Raw genomic sequence first — 25,350 nt, 5'->3', positions numbered from 1 at the left:
TCAAGCTTTTACCACTCTTCTTATTACAATCATTATGAATCTACTAACTACTGCTAACATATATAATTAGAAATTTAGCCTTTATCTATTATTAAGGAAACTAATTAGAGAGCTGCACAAGACAAAATTATAAGTATTAAATACATTTCTTATTTCGAGAAGGATGATTTTTAGAAGCTATGCATAATTTCAGTGATAAATTGTATAAGGTTCGAAGACAGAAAAAAGAAAAATAAAGCTATTGTACAAAAGGATGGCACTAGCAAAGAGCAACTTGGCCTCGATTCTAAGTCAACTATTGTTAATAGTCAGCTTCCAAACTCCCCTATTAAATTTCCTAGTATTATTAAATCAAAAAATCAAATAGCGCCATTACTGAAAAATCAAAGCTCCCAGTTGTCCTTTGATAGAGGTGGTCTTCTTAAACTACAAGGATGTGTAGTAGCTCCATGTGAATCTTAATTCTTCAAGCCTAACTCAACCTATAAAGCTTCCTAATGAAACTCTAAATCCACAAATGTAAAGATTTTCTATTAAAAAAATAAAACTTAAAAAGATCATATGATAAGAGTGAGAAACAAGTTAGAACAAAAAACGAATGAGATCGTTCAAAAAAGTTTTTAATCAAACATTACCAACTTTTTTCTAGTTTTACTATGGAGTACATGAATTTTTACCCCAATGTTTGCTCAATGACCAAGTTTATATGGTTTGTTATTATAAAATAATAAGAAAAATTTGTGAGGCTGACAAAGAATGGGCTAGTAAGTTATTTGGTAGATCATCTTAGAATGATGCTTCCCATATGACAATTGGTTGATTAGTTAATTTTCCTTGCCCACTAGGTTCACAAAGGGCATCAACTTAATCTTTGGGGAAAGGTGGTGTTGGTTGTTACCCAATGATAGAGCAATTGTTATTTATCCATAAAATCTCTTGCTTTTTAGTCATGGTTTCCTTCTATTGATTCTATTCATAGAAATAGCTCTATCTAACACTAATATTGCCCATATGCTATCTTTGACCCAAACATACCATCATTTAGTGGGCTTTAAGTACACCAGTCTTTTCAGGCAAGCATCCAATGTATCAATATTTGGAATAGGCTGACAGCGGAAGGTGACTGAAGGGAAGTTAGGATCATCTCTTAGCCATTGACAAAGAGACCCATCCATACCTCAAATTTAGTCAAGCTACAATGAATGTTTTTATAGGTACTTGTAGTATGAAGGTAGTATCATAAACATATTTGCCATCCAAACACTCCTTTAAATCTTTAAAAATTAGCCACATCACCCTCACAACCTCCTAGAGGTGCGAGAAGCCATGCAATGATTTTCTTTAGCGACTTATGACTAGATTGCCACCAAGCCAGAATTGGTGAGCCTGATTGGTATTTGGCAACATAATATCACCATTTTCATTTTATTTTATTTTTTGATACATGACGTATCCTAAACTTACGAGTCAGACTAATCCCACGCCTATGTCAACTGTGCCCTCAGCCAACATGTAGGAGGTAAATCGCGGGTGTGTGCTGCAGGTGATAGGGTTTGAACCTCAGACTTCACCTTTGTCCAAGGCCGTTGGTGAACTTCCTTACACCACCTGAGCTTATGCCTATTAGCTTAACTATTTTCATTTTTTTGTTGCATCTCTGGTTGTTAATAGTTCGATATGTTTTATATAAAATAAACATCTTTTAAGAATTTGAATGGTATTGAGAATCGATAAGAGAATGGGAACTTACTCCAACCATATTTATAAAACTAAAATAAATTAAATACTTAATTAAAAAATGCTTGTTTTCATCTTTAAATAAAATAATGTTATAAAAATATGGTTAAAATAGTAAAATTTCAAAAGAATACACATTAAAAAATACTATAATGAAAATTAAAAATAAATAAATTTTATTGTACATGGCAATTGAAAAATGTTTAAAATATTGTGTCTATTTTTTTTTTTTTTTTTAAATGTATGTATATTTTTATTTTAAATATATTTAAATTCATAATTATTTTATTTTAATTATAAGTATACAAGATCTTTAAAAAAAAAAAAACTATTTCTAAATATTAAAATTTCTAACAAGTTGACCAAACAACTAAAAACCATAAATTCATAAATCTAATTTTCAATTTTTTCACAAACAGCTAAAAACCAACACCACAAAAATGGCATTCTTTCAACTTCAAAATTGTATTAACTGTAAATATCTGGTAGATGATAAGGTATAGATTGTGAATTGGGAGCCAAAAGCCACCACAAAATAACCTCCACATCTCTCTCTCTCTCTCTCTCTCTCTCTCTCTCTCTCTCTCTCTCTCTCAAACTTTAAAATCAAAAGGATTTTCCATATCAAGCAATGATGTGGAGGTCTTGACCAGACGACCGTGTCGCTCATCATTGCAAACCAAAAGGCACATTTCTTTCTGGAGCTGCTTCCATGCCATGGCGTCTGTACAGAGTACATTTTCTTATGCTAGAATTTTTCAACGTAAATTTGTTCTGCCAATACCTAAAAAAAAAATACGAACATGAAGCTTGCTTGAAATTCCTAATTTTGAGAAATTTTTGCCATACGACCTATTTTTAATCATATTCCTATAGATATTCCATGCACATTCAAACAAAAATTATCACATTTTGACATTGATTTAATTTATACATTAATTTCTCTCCCGTTCAAATCCACCACTCGAATCATTGTAGCGAGCAAACATGAACTGAGCAGACCTATGAAATGAGGCAATAATAACTAGCAAGGAGATGCATTGAATCGTGAAAATTTTCAGTCGTTATTCCTCAACATTCAAGATGTCTTCAATAGAAGGAGATACTGTACAAAATCTTTCGCCGGTACTTCCTCTCAAAGGCAGCTGCAATCTCGTCAACTGAGTCCTCCCATGATTTGTTTGCCTCAAGCTGCCCATAAAAATTGTCAAAGATGATTATCAATATAACACATAAAAGACCTTGCAGCAACATTTCTAGTAGCTAGACATACATCTCGGCACAAATCTAGAGCAACCAAAGCGCCAGCGGCTGCCTCTTCGTGGTTATCTTTAACATCCAAGTTGATCACCAACACACTCTTCATAAGAACATGATCCCGATTGTTAAGATCTGCAGTGTTGTAACAAACTGATTGAGCAATTACAGACAAAAGTATGAAGCAGTAAAAAGAATAATGTTTACCAACAGAATGACAGAATAGCAAATGAAAAAGATAATACTAAAATATACAAACAAAACTAGGTCCCCAATGCCAAACTCTTTCACGCAGATTGCAGAACGAAGATCCATGTGCTACAAAAGCTACTACTACAGAATGCTCCAATCTACTAAAGCTCCCAAGCACACTGTTTAAGAACATACCGGTCTAAAACATGATTCCTCTCACAAGTACTCAATTCATTGTTGTTAGTTTCTTATTCTGTAGCAGAAGGAACTTTATGAGGCAAACTTATTCTTGGAACTGGCAAGAATTCACCATCAAGAACAAAAACTTATCACTTGAATTTCAAAACTTAGATGTCATAATAATAACTCATCACAAACATTAAATACATTAAACAATTCAAGCCAAATTTATTATGGGCCTCAATTGTTTGCAGAGAGCTAGGGTCTGCCTCTGCATTGTTGCTCATTGTAAGGGGATGTTCTTGAGGGACTCAAGGGGCATTGCCCAATATCCAAAAAATGTACCTTATGCCTCCAGGGTAAAAAAGTTAGGGATGCTCCAAACCAATCACCACTGAAATAAATCTGAAATATTAAACAACAACAACGATAACCACCAAGTCTTAAGTCCCACTAGGTAATTGATTACATGAATCATTTTCTGTCAATTTGCACAATCTTGAGTGATATCCACAAATGGAGAGCTATTAAATCCTTACTATCTCGTTACAAGTTATTCTATGTCTACTCCAACCTCTGCCACTCACATTAACTAACTCCTCGCTGGTGTAGTATATGGCCCGTGCTGCAAATGCCTAAACCATCTCTTCCACCCCTCCCTAATCTTATCTATACAAGTGCTATGCCTAACTTATAATGAATATATTCATTCTTTAATTTATCTTCTGAGACTTATACCACTCGTTTACCTTAGCATTCTCATAATTTAAAATTTTAAAATTTACCCAATGATTGGCTTGTGATGCATACAGTGCCTCAGTGGCACATGATACTTTCTTGTATACAGGGAAGAAAATATTTGAGCTGACTGGCTACCATCTGCAAGCTCGAAGTTGGGCTCATGCTCACTATGTTGGGTCACCACCACAACTGCTTCCCAAGCTTTATTTCAATCTCATTGGTGCTTCTACCCCCCATTTTGTAATCTTCAGTTTGGGCTTTTGCCCTTTGTAAACAGAAGATAATAATAAAAATAATAAATAAAATACAATGTGTTTTTATTAAAATAATAGAAAATTAAAATTACAGTTTCCTTTTTGTCTATTCCATTTAAAAAGAAATGAAATTTTTTACAGCAGAACAACCGACACACAAACAACATGGACTGAAACCCCATGTGGACTTAAAATGACTTCATTAATGAAAAAGGAATATGTTTTGGGGCATAAATTTTTCCAGATTTTCAATTTATGCCTCAAATAAGGTTTCATGTCAATTGATATTGCAAACTATTTAGAAGTTTCAATTGACACACAAACAGAAAGGCACATAACATTGGTAACTTATTAAATACAAAATCCACTGCCACATGTTTCTGCCTTCTTCAAATCCTGCCCTTCACCCCTGACTATCATATTCTGTTTCTTCTTAAGTGGATTATAAGCCTCAACACAGGAATTTGTCTGTAGTACTGCTATCCTACTTGTATGCCCATTTTTGAGCCCTCAGTGACATCTCTGGAACAATTGACAGGCTCTTTGTGCCTTCGAAATTCATTAGTTTCCCCAGACTACCTTCATGGAGAATCTTTATTCTGTGTCTTCTGAGATGAGCGAACCAGGATAATAATAGGGAAGGGAGGGCATGTTAACAAATAATTCGAGTTGAGAATGCATTTTCAATGCCATTGATATGCTGGAGGACAAGTATTTGAGAGTAAATGAGGAAGAAAATAGCAAATGGTTTCCTGGATTAATATCATTGAACCAGCAGACTGCAACAGCAGTGCAAGGAAGTTGCTGTCAGCCCTGCTGTTGGAGAGAGCAACAGCAAGAAATCATCACTAGCTCCATGCTGCAGAACTTCAGACACGGTCATCAAAGCATGCAAGATAAGTTACCCAATTTGAAGCACTGGGAAGAAATACTCCTGGCCAAATACTTTGCCTTAATGGGACAGACAGAGAGTATGGTGTCTTTGCAAGCCAAACAGAGTCCATAAGAAAGGTACATATAACATACTTAATGCCCATGGTCCACAAAATAATCTCCATGAAAAGGTTGAGCTCTCTGGCAAAGCTGCTGCACATTGATGACCCTGCTAATGCACACTAGAACTGGCAGGATCAGTCAGCTGATGCTCTAGAATAACCTGCTCAAAAAATGTTTGGAGGTGGTTAGAACACAATAAATTTTTGGGTGGGAATGCCTGAGAAGCTAATAATGCGAAGGTGGGCATTGTGGCTTCTCCATGAAAGAAAAGAGTGGTTACTTGGTGTATTCAGGTTGAGTTGGTTATGAACACCCCTTAGGACTTGGGTTTGCATCATCCCACATAAAAAACACGGCTGGACCAGCCTATGAGGGTTGATAGGAGCAAGGAGTTCCATGAGATGAGCTCATTCATGCACTTCCCTATCATTGAAATTTCTAAAGAAATGAGAATCCCAGGAAAATACACCCCAACCAAAGAATATAATAATAATAATAATAATAATAATAATAATAATAATAATAATAATAATAATAATAACTAAAAAAAATAGTTAAAAAAAAAAAAGGGAAACAGGGGTCATATGAATGTACAACAGATTGTGAGGCAGAGGAAATGCAACAAAAAAATATTCCCAACCCTAATGTCCTCCCAAAAATTAATAGATGAACCATTCCTAATTTTATAAGGGGTAAAAATAAGACTTAGTTTGGCTCCTGCATGGCTTTAGAAAAGAAACTTTTAAAAAGGAACCGATGAAAATAAGCTAATTGAGATTGTTGTAAAATTTGTTTGGCCCCCTGCGAAAAATAAGCTGTTAGAAAGGGAAAAAAAAAAAAAGTTACTTATGTGCTTGGTAAAAAAATGTCGAGTTGCTGAAAATATTAAAATGAAAAAAAAAAAGGATATCTATTTTTAGGAAATGTGATATATGCATTGATAATCTTATAATATTTGAACAAAACAAAAAATGAAGGACAACAAAATATCAGGGGAAAAAAAAGCTTTCAAAAGCTTCAAATCCATAGTGTTTAGAAGCTCCCCAAAAGGCTAAAAGCCGGCTTCCAAAGCTGAAAATTCTGTCTATCAAATGCATTATACATAACTTTTACTTTTTAAGGAGAAGTTGAGGTAAAAAAATAAAAGGGACCCAGAGTTACCTTAATGGGAAAATAAGAGATGAACTTCCAAAGGCTTGCATGAGTAGCATAAATAACTCCTCTGCCATTCCACACATTTAAACAGAGACCATACAACAACAATAGCAGCAGCAACAACAAGCCTCAAGTCCCACTAGGTGGGGTCTGCTGCATGAATCCTTTTCTATTGATTCATGCATTTGAGGGCATTTTCCTCAACTAGATTAAGAGCTATTAAATCCTTCCTCATTTATCTTTTTAATTTTAAGGGTATTATATGATCACACAGCATGCCTGAAGCACTCCTCCTTTTTACCTGACCTGCTTTAACTATATGTATTACATCCTCATCAATTTCTCCTTCCACTTGCATGATAGATCCAAGGTGTATCAAAATCTACTAGTTCTATTAGTTTCTTAATTATCAACTTTAATCTTATGTACAATATTCCTCCTTATGTAACTGAAATTAAATTTCATATATTCTTCTTAACCTCTACTCTAAAGCTATTCTCCATAGTTCTAACTTAGATTCTACTTCACTACTTTCATCAATCAAAACAAATATCATCTACAAACAACATACACCATAGGATCTCCATTCCTCTGTAAACAAAGACCATAATCCTAATAACCCTACAAGGTAAGCAGTCCAGCTTCAAAAAGGATCTCCATTTCTCCATAACCATGTATCTGCCAAGAAAAAATTTTCAACACCAAATTCCCAAGGTCCAAACCTTCGCATGCTTACGGCCCTTTGACAAACTCCAAACCAACCAAATGATCTGTCTTTCCATCCCAGAACCAAACCATGAAAAGTTCCATACAATTCTCTATGCCACAGCAACAAAAAAATCCTAAACAAATACATAAAATAAAGAGGCTAGAAAGACAAAAGAGATGATTGTAATTCCAACTCTCTAGATGCCTTCCAACACTTCGATTGCAAAAAGAAAGGGGGAAACAAAACAAAAAGGAATTACCTCCTAAGGAAGACCTAAGTAAGACAAAGGCCAATCCAACACCCCACACTCAGCTGTCCTGCCAAAATCACTAACCCCAAAATCCAAATTGATCCCTACAACACCACACTTTCAACTACCCCAACTTCTTTACATAAATGAAGAACTATATTGAGAGAAGAAAGAGAAGAAAGGCATAGCAAGTATGCAAGGGGGGAAGCAACTAAAGAAGCAAAGCTGTCTGATCTCTCTCCGTGTCAATTGGGAAAAAGCCTCCAAAAACACACCGGCAAAAGACCAAAGAGAAGCTAAGAATGCCACCCTACTTGATAAATGTCCACTAGAAACAATGTAACCATCAAAAACTATATTCCACCAAAATGCACCCACTGGAAAGAAAAACAAATTTTAAGCAATCTTCCCCTCTTTGCATACCAAAGCCCCTAAATTGACAAAGACTCATTCTCCAAAGATGATGAACAAAAAAACTTCTTCCCCAAAAATTTCAAAAAAAAATTGCTCCAAATACACTAAGAAAAAGTGCAAAACAGAACAAATTTGAGCTAGTCTCTCAACTCAGAAAGCACCACATGCACATAGATGGAGAAAGGGTTTTATTTGGCCTCCTGAGCAACAAATCAGTAGTATTGATTCTTTTAAAAAAGGAAAAGCTTGTCCCTCTAAAGGCAAGAAGGGAAGGAAGGATACTAAAAAACATAGAAAAGATGTACAATAAGTTAATCATGGGTTTTCATCATTCATTTAGAGCAAATAAAAGACATAACATTGATTGTTTATCAATACGCTTATTAGAATTTGCAGGAAGAAAACATCCTTTTTGGTGATGGGTAATAAAAATTCTTGTGATTTTTGAGACAGATAAATCTGTTCTGGTCCGAGCTTTGTGGGAAAAATGAGAGTCCATAGGGAATAGTCTTGAGGGCCTGGGCTCGAAGAAGGATCCCAAAGTCTGAAGTTCCTAGCAAATAGATGAGGTCGCTTCTTCTGCCTAGAGAGATTCAGGTAGCCTGGATAAAGCCAATCCATTTGTTCTGTTCCACAAGCTGGCAATCGTCCAGGCTCTGAAGAAGGTTTCTAATGGCAGGGAAAGAAACGAAGTGTGCTACCATATCAATGGTGCACGCTGGAGTTTTAAATTGTTTGGGCCTAGATTGCCACCATGTCGGGCCCAAATGGGCTGTTTTGAGGAGGTTACCTGCTCATATGTGGGTTGAGAAGGAGGTGGGCTCAAAGCCTGATAAAAATGGATAAGAGAAGCTAAACTTGGAATCAAGCAGTTTGACTTGAACTACAGTCAGTATACCGACTGTATGAGGCTGCTAGCAGTTTATCAAGAAGGGCTCGTGCTGTAGATGGCAGAGTGAAGACTGATCCTATGGCATTTCGTTGAGTAGCTAAGGGGGGGTGAGGAGGTACCTGGCGAGAAGATAGCCGAAGCTTGTAACTCAATTCAAGATCCAGATGAAAACAAAAAACATGATGGAAGAATATACATGCAGGATGCAACATTAGGTTCCCGCCCAGTTATCCAGCACAGCTCCAGCCACCCAAAAACTGTCATCCCTGTACAAAGAGCTATTCCAATTCAATACGTGTTCTGATGGGATCAGAAGGATCAATCTGAGAAACAGGGCAGACTAGTGAGGATTCAGATTTGTGGGTAGTTTTTCCCAAGCTGACATATATAGTACATTGAAGAGAGATGATGACTTAGGGACCATGTGCGAGTCCAAGAAATAATTAATGTTTTTTTTATATATATATATATAGAAAAAGAAGAAATTTCGTTAAAGAGAATAGACGATACAAAAAGGGAGCATAAGAAATCCTCCTTAGAATTTGAAACTGAAAAAAAAAAGGCAACAATATCAAATCAGCACGCCCTCAAGTCATGCTGTAAGTCTGAAAAAGCCCAACGAAGCCAAGTACTAAATCCTATCCCAAAGAAGAAATGTATACATCTTCTTTCCCATGAATATGTGTGCCTTCCACTCCAACCAAATCCCCAACACCCCAAAAAGTAAACACCTTACAATGCCACACCATCTCTACTCCTCCCAAAACTTGAAAAAGAGGGAGCCAATAGATCCTCATCCGACTCTCGACACACCCAATTCCCTACAAAAAATCCAAATAAACTATTCCACAGGAAAGGAACAAATGAGAGACAAATTCTGAACTATCAAAACAAAAAGAACAAACATCCAGAGATAAAACCTTAAAGGGACCCCTACTCAGCAACAGATTGTTATTAACTCTATTAAAAAGAACTAACCAAATAAATGCCTTAATCTTAAAAGGAACTTTGGCCATCCAAATAGCACAATGAAGTGGGAAAGACATGTTCGTATGTGTCAAATCCTCAACAAAGATTTGCAAGAATACTCCCTTGAAGAATCCAGAACCCAAACCCAAAATTCTGCCCTCAAAGAAGGATGACAATCCTCCAACATGCATAATAAAGAGGTGAGCTCCAATGCATACCCATCATTGAGACCTCCAAAAATGGAAATCCCAAGATAATCCATCCCCATTAGAAATAAAGAATGATGAAATATGATCATTATGCAAAGAGGGCAACCTATACAAAGCGCACAACTTCCCACCCAAATGTCTTCCCGAAACTGAATGCAGTACCATTACCCACAATAAGTTTACAATAAGTAATTAAAAGAGGATCAAACTGCAAACTAAACTTCCAAGGACTGTCAAGAACATTTCCACCCCAAATGAGCATCCCTCCCATAACCCTACATGCCAAATTTACTTATAATAATTTTGTGCCAAAGGATAGACTCATCTAAAGGAATACGCCAAAGCCATTTACCCATTAAAGCAACATTCTTAGACACAAACCTACCCAAGATCCAAACCACTCCACCCCCACCCCCTCCAGACCTACGAACAGTCTTCCTACTGACCCAATGATCTCTTTTCTCCCCACACCAAGCCAAAATAAATCCCTCATTAATCTCTCAATATTTCAAGCAACCCATGAAAATTCTAAAAATAGACAAGAAATAGAGAAGAATACCAGAAAGGCAAGCCACAATGAGGGTGACTAGAGAGAATAAAACAACTTTCCACCCTCCAAGCACTTGGACACCTTCTCCACCACAGGGTTCCAGAACCAGCTAACCAAGGATTACCACCCAAAGGCACCCCAAGATAAATCAAAGGTCAATCCAGAGTGCTACAAACAGCTAAAGAGGAAGATAAGAGAAATAATGGTTTAGAAGATTATGATCTTGCCACAATGCACAGCCAAATTATGATATTATTTCAGTGTTCCAAGTAGATTTGGGTGATGCTCAGGTTGATGTTCACCATTAGAAAGACGACACTGACCAAATTGGTGCCTCAAAGGAAGAGATAGTTCTAGAGATGCTGGTTCTGTTCCTGTTAGGATTGCTGGTGATACTACACATGAACCTTTGACGGTGGATCAAGATAAAGTATTCCAAAAAGGCATCCTTCCCATTCTAAAAAATTAGTCTAAACTTGCTAATATTTTTTCATGTCAGGGGGAGGAAATCAATGGAGGGATCATTTCTACTAGCTCATTTTGTGGTGGTGATGGTGGGGGCTGCGTATTATGTTATTCCTTTAGGACAAGATTTGAAGGTGTTAGTCAAACCAAAGTTGTGTGAGGGGAAAAACGGAGAGCTCAAAAAGAGTCGAACAAATCAGCATCAACTGCCAATTATATACTTCTTTTATTTTGGGGGAGCAGATGGAGTTCATCTCAGCATTATCATCCAATTACCTCAGATTATCCATTGTGGATGACCAAACCCTCCTCAAAGACTATCACATCCTCATCAGCGTCTTCAGTTACAAAGTCTTGATCCCAGAAAACAATAATGTCCAGGTTACACTCGGCCTCTATCAAATCTTTTCAAAGATTTGCAAAAACAGTGCAAATAAGAACACTGAGGCTGTCCCAAATCTATAATGATCCTTTGACCTAGAGATACCTTTGTGCAGCCTCACGCCCCCCTCTGGGAGACCAGCAAATCATCATTTAGTGAAGCAGCATCATCAACCTCATCAACTGCCAAGAGTGCCAACTCCAGAGAAAAACTACATCCTGTTAATTTGACCCCCTCCAGGACAAATCCTTGCAACCCCTTGTAGGCAAAACCCCATTTTGGCAGAGAACTAAAATCTGTATCAGCTCCAGCAGCTTCAAGTACTTCCTTAAACATCCTGTTAATTTGACCCCCTCCAGGACAAATCCTTGCAACCCCTTGTAGGCAAAACCCCATTTTGGCAGAGAACTAAAATCTGTATCAGCTCCAGCAGCTTCACGTACTTCCTTAAACAGTGTGTGAAAATACTTTCCACTAGTCCAGTTCATCACTACTATTCCCAGTCCCAACTTCATCACTAAAACACCCAGTCCATGTACTATCAAACTGTTCAGCCCGGGAAGACTTACAATCCCTACCCCAGCTCCATCATGACAATTTGCCATAACAGCTTCATCACAAGGAACCCTATCCTTAATGCTTTGAAATGGCTAGCTGAAAGAGATGCTTTGATCCCATCCGTTACAGGAGCACCTTGCTCCCCAATTCATCATAGCACATTAATCTCTGCATTAGTGAAACTCCATCATCAGTGTTGCAATTTTGTTAAGCCACTCAATTTGTGTTGGGCTGTTTCTGAACAACCAGGAATTGAGGCTCAAAGCCAAGGCCTGATTTTGCTTTGCAGGCCAAATCAGAAGCTGGATAAGATGGCCTAACTAAAAAGCTACACAGCCAAACAGCGTAAGAAAGAGCCCATCATGCCGCTAGGTGCACAATACCAGACCCATCACTCTTCCTGTATTCAAGCAAGATGCAAATCAACTGGGCCAACGTTCACCCTCCACATTGGGCCATCTAGCATATTCAATTGCCCTTTAAAATTAGAGTAGCTCAAGCCTGCTAGGTGCAACAACGATGGCCTTCATAATAACCGAAAATATTTCATATTCAAATGCCCCTCCAAATTGGAGCATCTCAAGCCTGCAGGGCCCAACAACGATGGGTTTCATCAGAAAACCACCATTGTTGGCCAGAATCCTCATTCTTCAAAAAATTTGCAGAACTTGGGTTCTAATCCCCTGCTTTTCAAATACTGATATTCAAGTCCACATACCCTTCCATTTAGCGCAATTAATGACATTATTTGGAACCACAATCTGCACACCCCAGTGATGCATGTACTTTTAGAAGTATCCCACCAGCATCAGGAAGCACCAGTTCTTTTGACTTTTTATGCAATCACCATTAGCCACCAGCCTATTGCATCCATGTCATCTGGAATCTTCAATACTTAGTGTTTGCCAGAAATCATGAACTTCTCAATCACAAGGACCCGGTTCAACCTCTTCACAAAGATCCTCATCATCAAGAAGCAGCCTTAGTTCCTGAAGATATGAAACCAAGGTTGGTTTTCCTGTTTAGACCAAAGCTTCTTCACTTATTCTGCAAACCGTCAAAAAACATATTCTTCTAACATGATGGAGAAAGTCTCTGGACTGGCAATCTCAGTGATAGACAAGTGAAATCATGTACACACCAAAAGCTCAAGTTTGAATATCTTCCTGTCAACCCTGAATGTCCGATTGAAACCCATCTTCCAGTGACTTGCATTCCAAAAAGCAAGTAGTGAATCGACAATCACTGGTAGTGCTAATTTCTAATAATTCCTAGAAGTGCGGACTTACTAGGTATACCATTTGCCAAAGGGATTGCAGTTTCTAAAAGGAAACTCCATGACCATTTTCCACTCAAAGATGTCCTTAGACAATAATTTTCAATGGCCAGTTTTTTATTTATGACTCCGTAAGCTCATCTCCAAAATTTCTAGAACCTTAAAAAGAAACAAAGTTTTCAAATTTCAAAAAGCCTATACGGTGTTCCCATAGATCTACTCCAAACATGAAAAATTCAGAATTGAGCTTTCAATGGCTTTTGGCCAATAGACGCCAAAATATTCAAATATGCTTAGGCTGTACATGATTGCATTCAAATTAGAATTCTAACCAAAAAAATTACTAAGTCTGAAAATTGGATTAAGCTTGAAATTCATAGGGAAATGCTCATCAAACAAAGCTAGATCACATTATACTTTTGATAAAAAAAAATTGATCTTTCTATTGTTCATATCCATTTTATTCTAGTTCTAAGAGCATTAAATATCTAAAATCGAGTCTTATTGAATTTCAATTCCATGGCCCTAATTCCCTCCTCCCAAAAACAGTGCAAGGGTATAACATCAAGTCATCGTTGCCCACACCCACATCTAGAGTCTACATTTTGCAACTACATATGATAAGACCCTAGGGTTTTATCATAGAGAAATTGGGGAAATTGAAAGAATGGAGAATGAAAAGAGAAAATAGGATTGATCACTTTGAAGAAATCCGCCTCCAAATTAGCCAAAGTCTATGAATTATGTTATTGCTTGAATGGAACAGCACCACAGGGTTACATATATATGGGTAGGGAACCCTATATTAGGAATGTAAATATCCCAATCCAAGTCCTTAATAGACTCAATCCTAATTGTTTTGGGAATCCTAAGACATTAAATAAAAATCCCAACATTTGATAGAATCCAAACATTAAATAGAATCCCAATTGATTTGGAAATCATAACACATTAATTAGAAATCCCAAATTGATTTGGGAATCCTAACACATTAAATAGAAATCCCAATGATTTGAGAATCCTCACATTCCCGCCTCCTTCAAATTAGTCTTGTCCTCAAGATTGAATAGTAATAAACCTTGAGAGTATCTCCTCCAAAGATTGATCAGTTTCCCAAGTTGCATCTTCAGCAGGTAAATGAGACCAGTGACTAAAACTTCTGTGATGTCTCGACTTCTACATATGACCACTTAGCGATCCAAAATTGCTTGTGATTGCAGTTGAACCTTACCAATAGATACAATATCAAACAAGTGCCAATGCATAGTAACTTGCTCCCCTAGCTTCTTTTTCAGGCAATATATATACTTTAGAGCTTGCTGGTATGTCAAGACTATAAGCAACAGGGCCTATACGTTCTAGGATCTTATAAGGCCCATAGAACCGAGGGGATAACTTTATTGTAGAATGAACAGTCACACGTATCTGTCTGTAGGGGCTATAGCCTGAGAAATACCCAATTTCCTACTAAGAATTTCCTTTCATTATGGTGCTTATCAGCTTGTTGTTTCATACGAGCTTGAGCTGCAACAAGATTTTCCTAGAGGAACTTAAGCACTTTGTCTCAATCATGTACTCCTTGTCAATTTGATCAAATTATGAATGATCCAGTTGAATACCTAGCAAGAAAAGGAGGAGCTTGGCCATAAACAGCCTCAAATGGAGTCAACTTGATAGAGAAATGATAAGTGGTATTGCACCACCATTCGGCCCATGGAAGCCATCGCACCCAAAATTTTGGTTTGTCGCTAGCAAAGCAACGAAGATAAGTCTCCAAGCAACTATTAACAACTTCAGTTTGTCCATCTGATTATGGATTATATGTGGTGCTAATAATCAATTGTATTCCTTGCAAATGGAGAAGATCTTTCCAAAAGTTGCTGGTAAAGATTGTAACAATCATTGACAATAAACTACGGAATTCCATGCAACTTGACAATATTCTCAACCAAAGTATAAGCAACCCATATAGCAGTATAAGGGTGAGTTATAGCACAAAAATGATGAGACAGTCTACCACAACAAAAAAAGAAGATTTACCATAAGAAGATGGTAGTCCCTTAATGAAATCCATGGAGATATCAGCCCAAGCTTCTTTTGGAATAGGAAGAGGCTATAAAAGGGTTGAACTCACCATAGTTTCCCCTTTTTGTCGTTGACAAACATCTCATTCTGCCACAAACTTTTTGATTTCGCCCCTCATTCCCTTCCAATAAGAGATATGTGTTTGCAGGTTCTAAGAAAACCAGAGTGATCTGCAACCAGTGATGCATATAATTCTTGCAGTATGGTTTGCTTGTAGGCCGAATTAGGCACTAATAAAAGCCTCCCCTTATACAATAAGTTTAACGAGCCCCAAAGGAAAGGAAGGACTAAAGTTGGCTTTTCTTGTAACTTTTGGATAATACCTCTAGTCTTCAGAATTGCCACCACTTTTCCCTAATTTGTTCAATAGTAGTACATGCAAGTACAGAAATAGCTACCAGTTCAACTTGTTTAGGAAATCGTGAGAGTGCATCTGCCATGACATTCTCAGCCCCTTTTTTGGTAAATAATCTCATAGTCATAGCCCAACAACTTAGTGACCCAACTCTATTGTTCCATGGAAAAGATTCGTTGCTCCAAAAAAATTCTTCAAGCTTTGTGATCATTTCATATTTGGAAATGTCACCCAATTAAACAGAGTCTCCACTTTGTAACTACATGCACAAGGGCTAGCATCTCTTTATTATAAACAGACATGCTGAAGTGGGATGTAGAAAGAGCCTTATTAGTAAAAACAATGGGGTGTCTATCTTGCATTAAAACTGCACCAATACCAACTCTTGAGGCATCAAACGCAATGATAAGCACCTCACTGAAATATATAGCAAGGAGAATTGTTGTGGTGGACATTGCGTGCTTACACTTGACAAATGATTGCTCAGCTTCCTCACTCCATTTGAATGCATCCTTTTTTAGCAGAGCGGTCAATGGATCCCTATTATTTCCATAATTCTTGACAAATTTAATGTAGTAATCAGCCAGCGCCAAAAATCCTCGCAGCATTTTGATTGTTTGTGCAATAGACCAGTCTATCATCGCTTGTATCAATGTTTTAAAAGGCGAATACGTAAGGCGAGGCATAAGCCTTAAGGGGTAGGGGCGCAAGTTTTTTGAGAATTTTATTTTTAAATAAAAATATGTAAATAAAACAAATATTTTTAAAATAAAGGAAAAACACAAATATAATGTAAAAAAATTAAATATACTTAGCAAACAACTTGTTGGCCACTCAAAAAGTTTGCTAACTTGAATTCATGACATAAATCATGACAAGAGATAGTTATATCGTTACAAAGTTCAAATTACTTTCATGATCTTAGATACAACTCAGTTATTTAGGAAATGTTTGGGTTCAAGTTTTTTAAAAATCAACTCATTTTATGACATTCATTTATATAAACATGCAGTTAAAATTTTCTAACCAATTCTAACTTGAGAATCACATATCCAAAATGTATAAGCCTCAAATAAAAAAGCGTAAAACGCGTGCCTTTAGCTTCAGCGTGTAATGCATTAGCCTTTTTGGAATTTGGTATTTTTGGATTGAGTCTCCAGGTGTTTTAGGCATACCTTGCCTTAAGATGAGCCTTAAGGCATGCCTCAATTAAGCCTTTCAAAAGACGAGCAAGATGAGCCTCAAGGCGTGCCTCAATTAAGCCTTTTAAAACATTGGCTTGTATTTTAGAAGGGTCAACTAAACACCTTCTGACCTTCTTGGAAGACAATATGCCCAAGATATTCCACATACGGTCAAGCAAAGCTGCATTTAGATTTCTTGACAAACAAATGATGCTTACGAAGAGTGGTGAGTACAGTTTGCAAATGACATAAATAATCTTCAAAAGATGAGCTATAATATCCAGATATCATCAAAAAAATATGAGAACAAAGTTAAGGTCGAAAAATATAATTTAGGACTTTGGAAGGTTGACGCATTGGTTAACCCAAAAGGCATAACCAATAACTCGTAATGGCCATCGTGAGTTCTAAGCGCAGTATTTTGACTGTCATCCTCATGTACCCGAATTTGGTGATAGCATGCTCTCAAGTTGAGCTTGGTGAACTACTAGGCACCTCCCAACTCATCTAACAATTCATCCAAAATAGAAATAGGATATGTATCCTTCATAATGTTCTTGTTCATGCTCGATAATCAACACACATCCACCAAAATCCATCCTTCTTCACCAATAATACTAGAGAAGAATATGGACAGACACTAGTTGAATTATGCCAACATCTAACATTTCTTTCACTATTTTTTCTATTTTTGCTTTCCAAAAACAAGGATAGCAATAAAGACGGACGTTAGTACTTAGTAGGAACACTACTTGGCAATAGAGGAATGCAGTGATCATGTGTTCGCTGAGGTGGCAATCCCTATGGCTCCACAAATAAATCATAAAATTCTAAACTAAGAGATTCTAGTCCTTCATCCCGACCAGATTGATGTAGCAACTCCTCTGGTTCTCAAGGTTGTACTAGGCAGCCATGTCGCTCCTTTTTAAGGAGCTTCTCCATATGATGGCTTGAAACTATGCTGACATTATCACAATAGTTGCCTTTAAGAGTCACTCTCCGGCTATTCATAGTGAACTTCACAAGCAACTAAGAAAAACTCCAAGTTATATCACCTAAAGTCCTTAACCATTCAATACCCAAAACCACTTCATAGTCTTCTATTGTTCAGCAGAAAGAAATCAACATACAGCCCATGATTTTGCATAGTAAATTTAACCTTAGGACACTTGCTTTGACATATCAAGGTCAGGTCCTTCCATCTGCAACTTTCACATCAAACTTTTCACAGTACTCCACAAGATAGGCTAGTTGTTTAACAATTTTAGTGTTTATGAACTTATTAGTGCTACCCGTATCACCTAAGATAGTAATAGGTTGGCGTTTTAGGTAGCCACTAATTTTCATGATTTGAGGATTAGCATACTCGGCTAAAGCATGAACTGAAGAAGTGATAAATTCATCATTATCATTAGATTCCATACCTTCCTTATCTAAAAAAAGGGAGTCATCCTTAACTTCTTCTGGCTCCTCCATTGGTTCAATCATCAAGAGTCGTCCTTTTTTGCAACGTTGCCCTCTATTGCACTTCTCATCACAATGCCAACATAAACCCTTTGTTGTTTGCTCTTTAAGTTCCTCATGAGTAAATCATTTGGCAAAAGGCTTGCGAAAAGTAGGTGGTGTGATAATGTTGCAGACATTCTGCTTACTAATGGTCTTTTTGGAGTGACATCATTCTTCTCCCAACTTCTTATATTTTAACTGTGCAAAGGAAATTGTGGCAGTCATAGTCCATGGCTGATGCATTTGACCTCACACCAAATGTCAGGTAGGAGACCTTTAATAAAAGTACCAACAAGTTGGCCTTTCATTCCAATATTTAGTCCTGTTTGATAGCCGCTCAAATCATATCTAGTACTCCAATGCTAGTTTGGAGTATTTTGGCAAGCTCTCCATCAATATTCTCATATCCAGTGGGACCAAATCAAACAAGTAATCCAAAAGCAATTTCTGCCCATTAAGGCATTCCATAGTGAGCTCCAAACTGATCATACCATTGAATAGCATGGCCATCCAAACTAATAGCAGTAATTTCGACTTTAGATGCTTTTGGAGTGTGGTGAAAAGGAAGTATTTTTTAGCCTAGAAACCCAACTAGTAGGGTCATCACTATCCCACCGAGGAATTCCACCTTCATACAAAAAGGACCATGATACATGCTCTCCTTGGTAGCCTCCTTTGCACATGTATGGCTACCCCCAACAATTAGCTAATGTATAAGCACCATCTACTCTCTTTTTATGGGAAAATGTAATGAGTAGTTTAGAGAGCAATGCATGGAACTCTTCAAATTAAGGCTTAAACATATTGCTAAGTTCAACCTTTAGCCTAGCTTCCATCTAGGACTCTACTAAATTTTCTGAGGTCATTGTGTACGAGTGAAGAGCAAGAATTCCAAGATCTTGCTTTTGTTAGCAGGTTAGTGGCATCCACAAGTAGGGGTGTAATCAGTTTATTACGGTTCAATTATGGGCAAAATTGAAACCCGAACCAAACCTTGCAGTTTTTAGTCTTCCCAAATTGAAACTGAAACCGAAGCAAATTTATCATCCCTTGCAGAACCAAAAAGTTGGTGGTTCGGTTACGATTTTTTCGATTTTTAACCAATTTTCTAAATATTCAACAATTGCTTTTCACAAGGATTGTTGAGAATCTATTGGGCATTTTGATTTCTAAATATTAAATGGACCAATCATGTATTAACATACCAATTAAGTAATTATATTAATTTTTATATATAATTTAAATTTAAATCGGCTTTTTCGATTTTTCAGTTTTTCGGTTTAGTTATATTTTGGAAACCAAAACCGAAATCAAAAAATTTACATTTTCTAAGACCAAAACCGAAACCGAATACCAAAAAACCAAACCACTTGTGATTTCGGAGGAATCTGCCTCCAAATTAGCCGAAGGCTATGAATTATGTTATTGCTTGAATGAAAAAGCCGCATAGGGATACATTTATATAGGGTAGGGAACCCTACTCCTATTAGGAATGTAAAACATCCCAATCCAAGTCCTTAATGGACTCAATCCTACTTGATTTGAAAATCCTAACACATTAAATAAACATCCCAACATTAAATAGAATCCTAACATTAAATAGAATCTCAATTGATTTGGGAATCATAACACATTAATTAGAAATCTCAAATTGTTTTGGGGGTCATAACATTAAATAGAAATCCCAATTTATTTGGAAATATTAATACATTAATTAGAAATCCCAATTGATTTAGGAATCCTAACAACAGACTTCAAAACATGTAAATTGGCCCCTTCTCAAAAATGCACGGGCATGTAGAGAGAGAGAGATGCAAAATTCAAACCATAGTTGCAGCCCCTCTAGTTAATAGTGGCAAGATCTATAAAATTTCATATTTCTTCATCACCTACTAATTCTCCTGCTAAACATTCCTAGACCATAGTTGTTCTTTCTTGGTACCATTGTCATTACTGCTCAAACCATTTTTTTTTTTTAGATTATAGAAAAATATGTTAACAAAAGAATGTAACAAGTAACAATGCATGAAAACAATGTCGTGTACTCCCAATGCCTCACCCATACCAATGAATTGCATACTTACTTTTTATCGCCTTGTGCCATAGGGAGTTAACCTCTAAGGGAACCTCCACAACCATTTACCAATTAGAGATGTTTTTACAAACCACATTCCCAAGCCACAATCCCCCTTCACACTTCGGTCGTCCAGCTACCTCCCAACTAGCGAGATTATCTCTAATTATCCCACAACCCGACCAAAGAAAGTCAAGCATCAACCTCCCAAGAATCCTAGCAACACTCATGGGCATTCGAAGCCACTACTAAGAAAATGCTCTTAAGAGTTTACATTAAGAACTTGAGCATCAATGTTTTAAAATTAATAAAAAAGAAAGAAAAAATTTAGGAGTATCAACAATAATAGAGTTGTGAATGTACCAACCTTCAATGACGATATCAAAAACCTTTTCCTCAAATGTAAATACAACATCAAAGGAGCCATCAGCAGCATTCTCTTGCCAGCGTTGGGGAGCAGTTTTGACAGATATATTTCTTTTAAGCATTGGCAAGATTCCATTACGCCTATAGCTGGACTGTTGTTAAGGTTCCACTTTTCCTATAAAATTTAAACTAGACAAATAATCCACACCAAGTCAACACTTAACAAAGTTATTTTCCCCTTTTCATAAGCAAGAAGTATTGTGTAAAAGGACCAGGTGGACATCACCAGATCACACTTAGCAAGATTTATCATTTGCTAGTAGATAATTCATTAATCTCTAATTGTATTTTGCAGATTATGGCTTAATTATATTCTATCCTAGTAAACTATGACCAGTCAAATAGAAATGCAAAACAATAATAATAAAATAGATGAAGGACATGGGCAGGCATAGTGGAGACCACCACACACTTGAGCAAAAAATTGTTTAACTTGACAAAAAATCCACACCAAGTAAACACTAAACAAAGTTATTTTCCCCTTTTCATGAGCAAGAAGTATTTAATAAAAGCCATAGGTGGACACCACGAGATTACACTTGGAAGGATTTTATCATTTGCAAGTAGATAATTCATTAAAACTCTAATAGTATTTTGAAGATTATGGCTTAATTATATTCTATCCTAGTACACTATGAACAATCAAATAGAAATTCAAAACACTAATTACAAAATAGATAAAGAACATGGCAGGCATAGTGGTGATTACCACACTTGAGCAATCCACAAATCTTACCATCTCCCTCCTCAATTACTTTTCGAAAAAATAATGAAATAGATAACCATCATACTTACTAAAAAAAAGTTAACAAGGTAAATTACAAAACTATTTAGCCTTGTTACCCCTAAAAAGCAATGGTGTTCAACAATGAAACTCACAAACAGGCACCCACATGCTCATATGGACACACATGCACAGTGAAACATGCATAAATATACATGTACACTTCGTATTTACAACGAGGAAAAATTTTAAATTAACCAGCAAAGTCAAAGGTATATATACTCACATTTTGTATGAGACTACAAAGATATGGCTATATAGAAGTTTTATAACATAACATGGATCAAAGGCGGATTTAAAAGGCAGGTTAACACCACACCAAACCCTAGGGAATGAAGTTTTAAAAGTTAAAACTTTCCCCTTTTTTATTATTTATTTTCATTGAAAACCTTATACAAAAGTAGTATTTAGCACTCCAAAAGAAAATATGTGCACTTTAGCTCTCCCACTAAATGATTTCTAGAAAAAGTTATAATTGCAATTCAAATTGCACAACAAAAAAAAATACTATTTGTCACCTGATGCTTTCTATATAGAATTAAATATTAAAAATTAAAAAATAATTAAAAAAATTCAGCCCAATAAAGAAAACAAAAATGATCCTTCTATGTTTCTTCCCACCCCCCACCTAAAAAACAAAAATTAAAAAAAAAATTACTGCCCAAAACTCAACCAAGACAACCAGAAAAAGTTACCAAAGCAAAAACCATTTTGAAATGAATTTGCCTTTTACCCATCCTAGAAGCAAAATTACATCAACCAATAACACCATCATATGCCAATCAACTGACAACCACCACAACTAAAATCATTATAAATAATCAGCAGAGATTTATGAAATGATTTCTAAAATTACAGCAATTAAGCCTTACAAATAACCATACAAGTGAAAAGTGAGGGAAAAAGGATACAGCTCAGGGTCTTTACGCCTAAGATCTTCCAACATCTGCCTGTATGGTGTTCCAAACTCATAAACATTGGGTTCTCTAAGGGAAGGACCGGGAAGCTTAACATGTGCACCTGTTCCATATGAGGACACATCGAAGCCCTCTTTCTTGAGGAGAAAGTGAGCCTCCATACTACGGTTCTGATTTGACGAACATACCATGGCATATCGAAGAGTCATGCTTTTAGATACACAGACCTGAAGAAGAAGATGGAGGAGGAGGAGGAGGAGGAGGAGGAGGAGGAGGAGATTAGGATTCTAATAGTTGAGTTGCAAGAAGAGAAGTAACAACAAGAAGTGCAGATTTCTCAATTCGAAGGAAGCATTATGTTCATGGCATCTTTCAACACATCCAATAAAGTGATGCCCACAGCATTTTATTCCACGTTTGTTTGGGTCCTGAACACATGCAGGATGCAGCCAAATTTATAAAGCCTTCAAACACAATTCAAAAGCAAGAAATTGAAATTACTGTTTGCTCAAGTTTGCCGGAATCTCACACAATAATTTAAATTTAGTCATTAAATTGTTTCAAAAGAAAAGAAGATTAGAAAAGCAAAAACAAAAAAAATGCAAAAGGGACACATGCAGATGCAGTCAAATTGGATCATTAACCGGTAACAATACCATTGGTCCATTACCAACTTTATAGTAGAATACCTCCTCCAGTGCACGCATATAACTAGAGTTACCAGAATCCGGGGACATGAAATTCATGAAGACATGAAACAGACTCACACGCAGTGCACTCATCACTCACCAGAGCCTCGACGACTCAGACTCCTGGAGTCTTGAGACTAGAAAGGAAAGGGACAAAAGCAAGAAGTGCGGCACTACACTGCGCCAGCTGCGGTGGTTCTGTTCAGCCGTCAGCGTACTGCATCTACCAAGAGCTTCATTGAACCCCTGGCCCTGAATATTTAAGTTGTTTGGTAAACATCTGAAGATAAAAATTTTAAAAATAAAGTAAACTATTCAAAATTAGTTTCTTCACAACCTCAATAATCATGGTAAGAACCTCAAAAAATCCTCAAAATTTTTCGCTCGAATCCAGACCCCAAAGGAAAAAACTTCAGCACTTAAATCATTTAATTGAATGCTTCTGCTATTTTTCAATTAACCCAAACAAACCAAAAACAGATTTGCAATCATCACCCAAAAAAAAAAAAAAAAAAACCTCAAAGCGTGCCGTGGTTCTCGGCGAACCTATGCAGATTGGAGATGGAGGAGAAGAGACATTAAGAAATTAGATTCAAAAAAGTACAAGCAAATTTACTGTGAAGATCTTCGTTCACACGGCGGAGCACCGGGGTGATGGTGGCACGTGGTGGTTCTCGGCGAGAGAGAGAGGCGCCAATATGCTATGTGGCAAATGCTGCCCGTGCTGTGTCGCAGAGAGATGGGTCTGGCCTGTTCACTGGTCTGCCGTTGTGAGAGGAAACGGGAAAGGAGGAAGAGACGGTGGTCCGGTCGTGTGAGGTTGAGAGAAGGACAGGGGTTTTTCCAATTTTAATATTATAAATTACTTTAAAATCATTTGGAAATGAACTTTTTTTTTCAAATTGTCGTAAAGGATCATAATATCTTATTGTCTAGTCGTTTAATGTTTAGTTTTGTATGCAGAAATGGAATGAGATAAAAATAAAATAGATTCGGGAGTGGAATGGAATAGTCATTCACTGTTCAATGATAAACATAAATATAAGAATTGCATTAGAATGGTATGGGCATTCTCATTCTTTATTTATGGAATATTCATTAATTTTTAAAAAATACATTTAAATATACAAATCTAATAATTTTTTTAAAGAAAACAACTTTAACTAAATAAAAAATAATAATGAAGCATCATGTATAATGCATATGTAGAATTTAAGAGAAAAAATTAGACAAAGTAAATCTCATCAATTTCATTCTTTCAATATCACATGTTTTAAGTGCATACTAAAATTTAAAAATTCCTATTACATTAAGAAATTTGATAGTTTGTCAAATAAAACTAACATTCACGTAACAGAACTAACTAAGAATGATCTTCATCCATTCTTTCTTTTCATTATAAGCACCAGGAGAAAAAAAAAAACTCAATTAACATGCGATCGGACCCAATTTTTATCATTGCCTTGTGTCTTTCAATTGTAGACCCATCTTCAAAAGCTCATAATTGATCTTCAATCTCAATTCCTTAACCGATGCATCTTCAATCACACAACTAATCCGTTCACTAGACTTGTATAGCTCATAGCCCTGAAAGGTAATTAATTCTTTCTTTATCTCTGCAAATACTTCGTCACTATCAACTATTTTCTCCCTTTTCTTCTTTGAACTCACCTCACCAGAAGTAGGTGGGCCATATGCATGAGCAACAAAAAACTCCATGTGAGAAGCATCTTCGACATCTTCATACTATAAATCATTACTTCCTTTAACATTTTCTTTTCTTTCCAATTCCTTTAAAACATTGGTTGGAGTTTCAACATCCTTTCCAGTTGCACGATCTTTCCAAAAATTAAAGATAGTGAATAATGGTATGGGTAAACTTGTCCTTAAACTGCCCCGCATTTTTATGCTCTTTAAAAAAATAGAAAAAAAAAATACATTGAAGGTTAATTTCATTAGTAAACATAAATAAAGCATTATCTATATAAAATAAAAACACCACATGAATTTTACATAAATACCTTTGAATACTCACTCCAAACTGACTTTTCAACAACAACACATTGATTGACATTATCATATTATGTTATCAAAAGAATAAAAAACATAATCATCATGTTATGTTATCAAAGAACAAAAAATAT

General features: G+C 36.4%; 1 protein-coding gene across 5 annotated transcripts; it reads right to left on the bottom strand.

Moving 5' to 3' along the window:
• Nucleotides 1-2,627: 2,627 nt before the first annotated feature.
• Nucleotides 2,628-24,261, bottom strand: LOC131168566 (uncharacterized). 5 transcript variants are annotated; one of them, XM_058128093.1, is made up of 6 exons: nucleotides 23,823-24,261; nucleotides 23,307-23,458; nucleotides 22,512-22,744; nucleotides 20,758-20,903; nucleotides 3,011-3,129; nucleotides 2,628-2,928 (listed from the first exon to the last, which is right to left on the bottom strand). In XM_058128093.1, exons 3-6 carry the CDS (start codon nucleotides 22,724-22,726, stop codon nucleotides 2,827-2,829), a joined length of 582 nt encoding a protein of 193 aa, XP_057984076.1. In that variant the 5' UTR covers nucleotides 22,727-22,744; nucleotides 23,307-23,458; nucleotides 23,823-24,261; the 3' UTR covers nucleotides 2,628-2,826. The 5 variants fall into 5 exon arrangements, with proteins under 5 accessions (XP_057984076.1, XP_057984080.1, XP_057984079.1 ...); XM_058128097.1 differs by having other exon boundaries at nucleotides 23,811-24,080; XM_058128096.1 differs by having other exon boundaries at nucleotides 22,512-22,945; nucleotides 23,823-24,076.
• Between the last annotated feature and the right edge of the window lie 1,089 nt (nucleotides 24,262-25,350).

This window comes from Malania oleifera, chromosome 11, assembly GCF_029873635.1.
Source record: "Malania oleifera isolate guangnan ecotype guangnan chromosome 11, ASM2987363v1, whole genome shotgun sequence".
NCBI classification, from domain to species: Eukaryota; Viridiplantae; Streptophyta; class Magnoliopsida; order Santalales; family Ximeniaceae; genus Malania; species Malania oleifera.
This window is presented reverse-complemented; position numbering and strand designations above follow the sequence as displayed.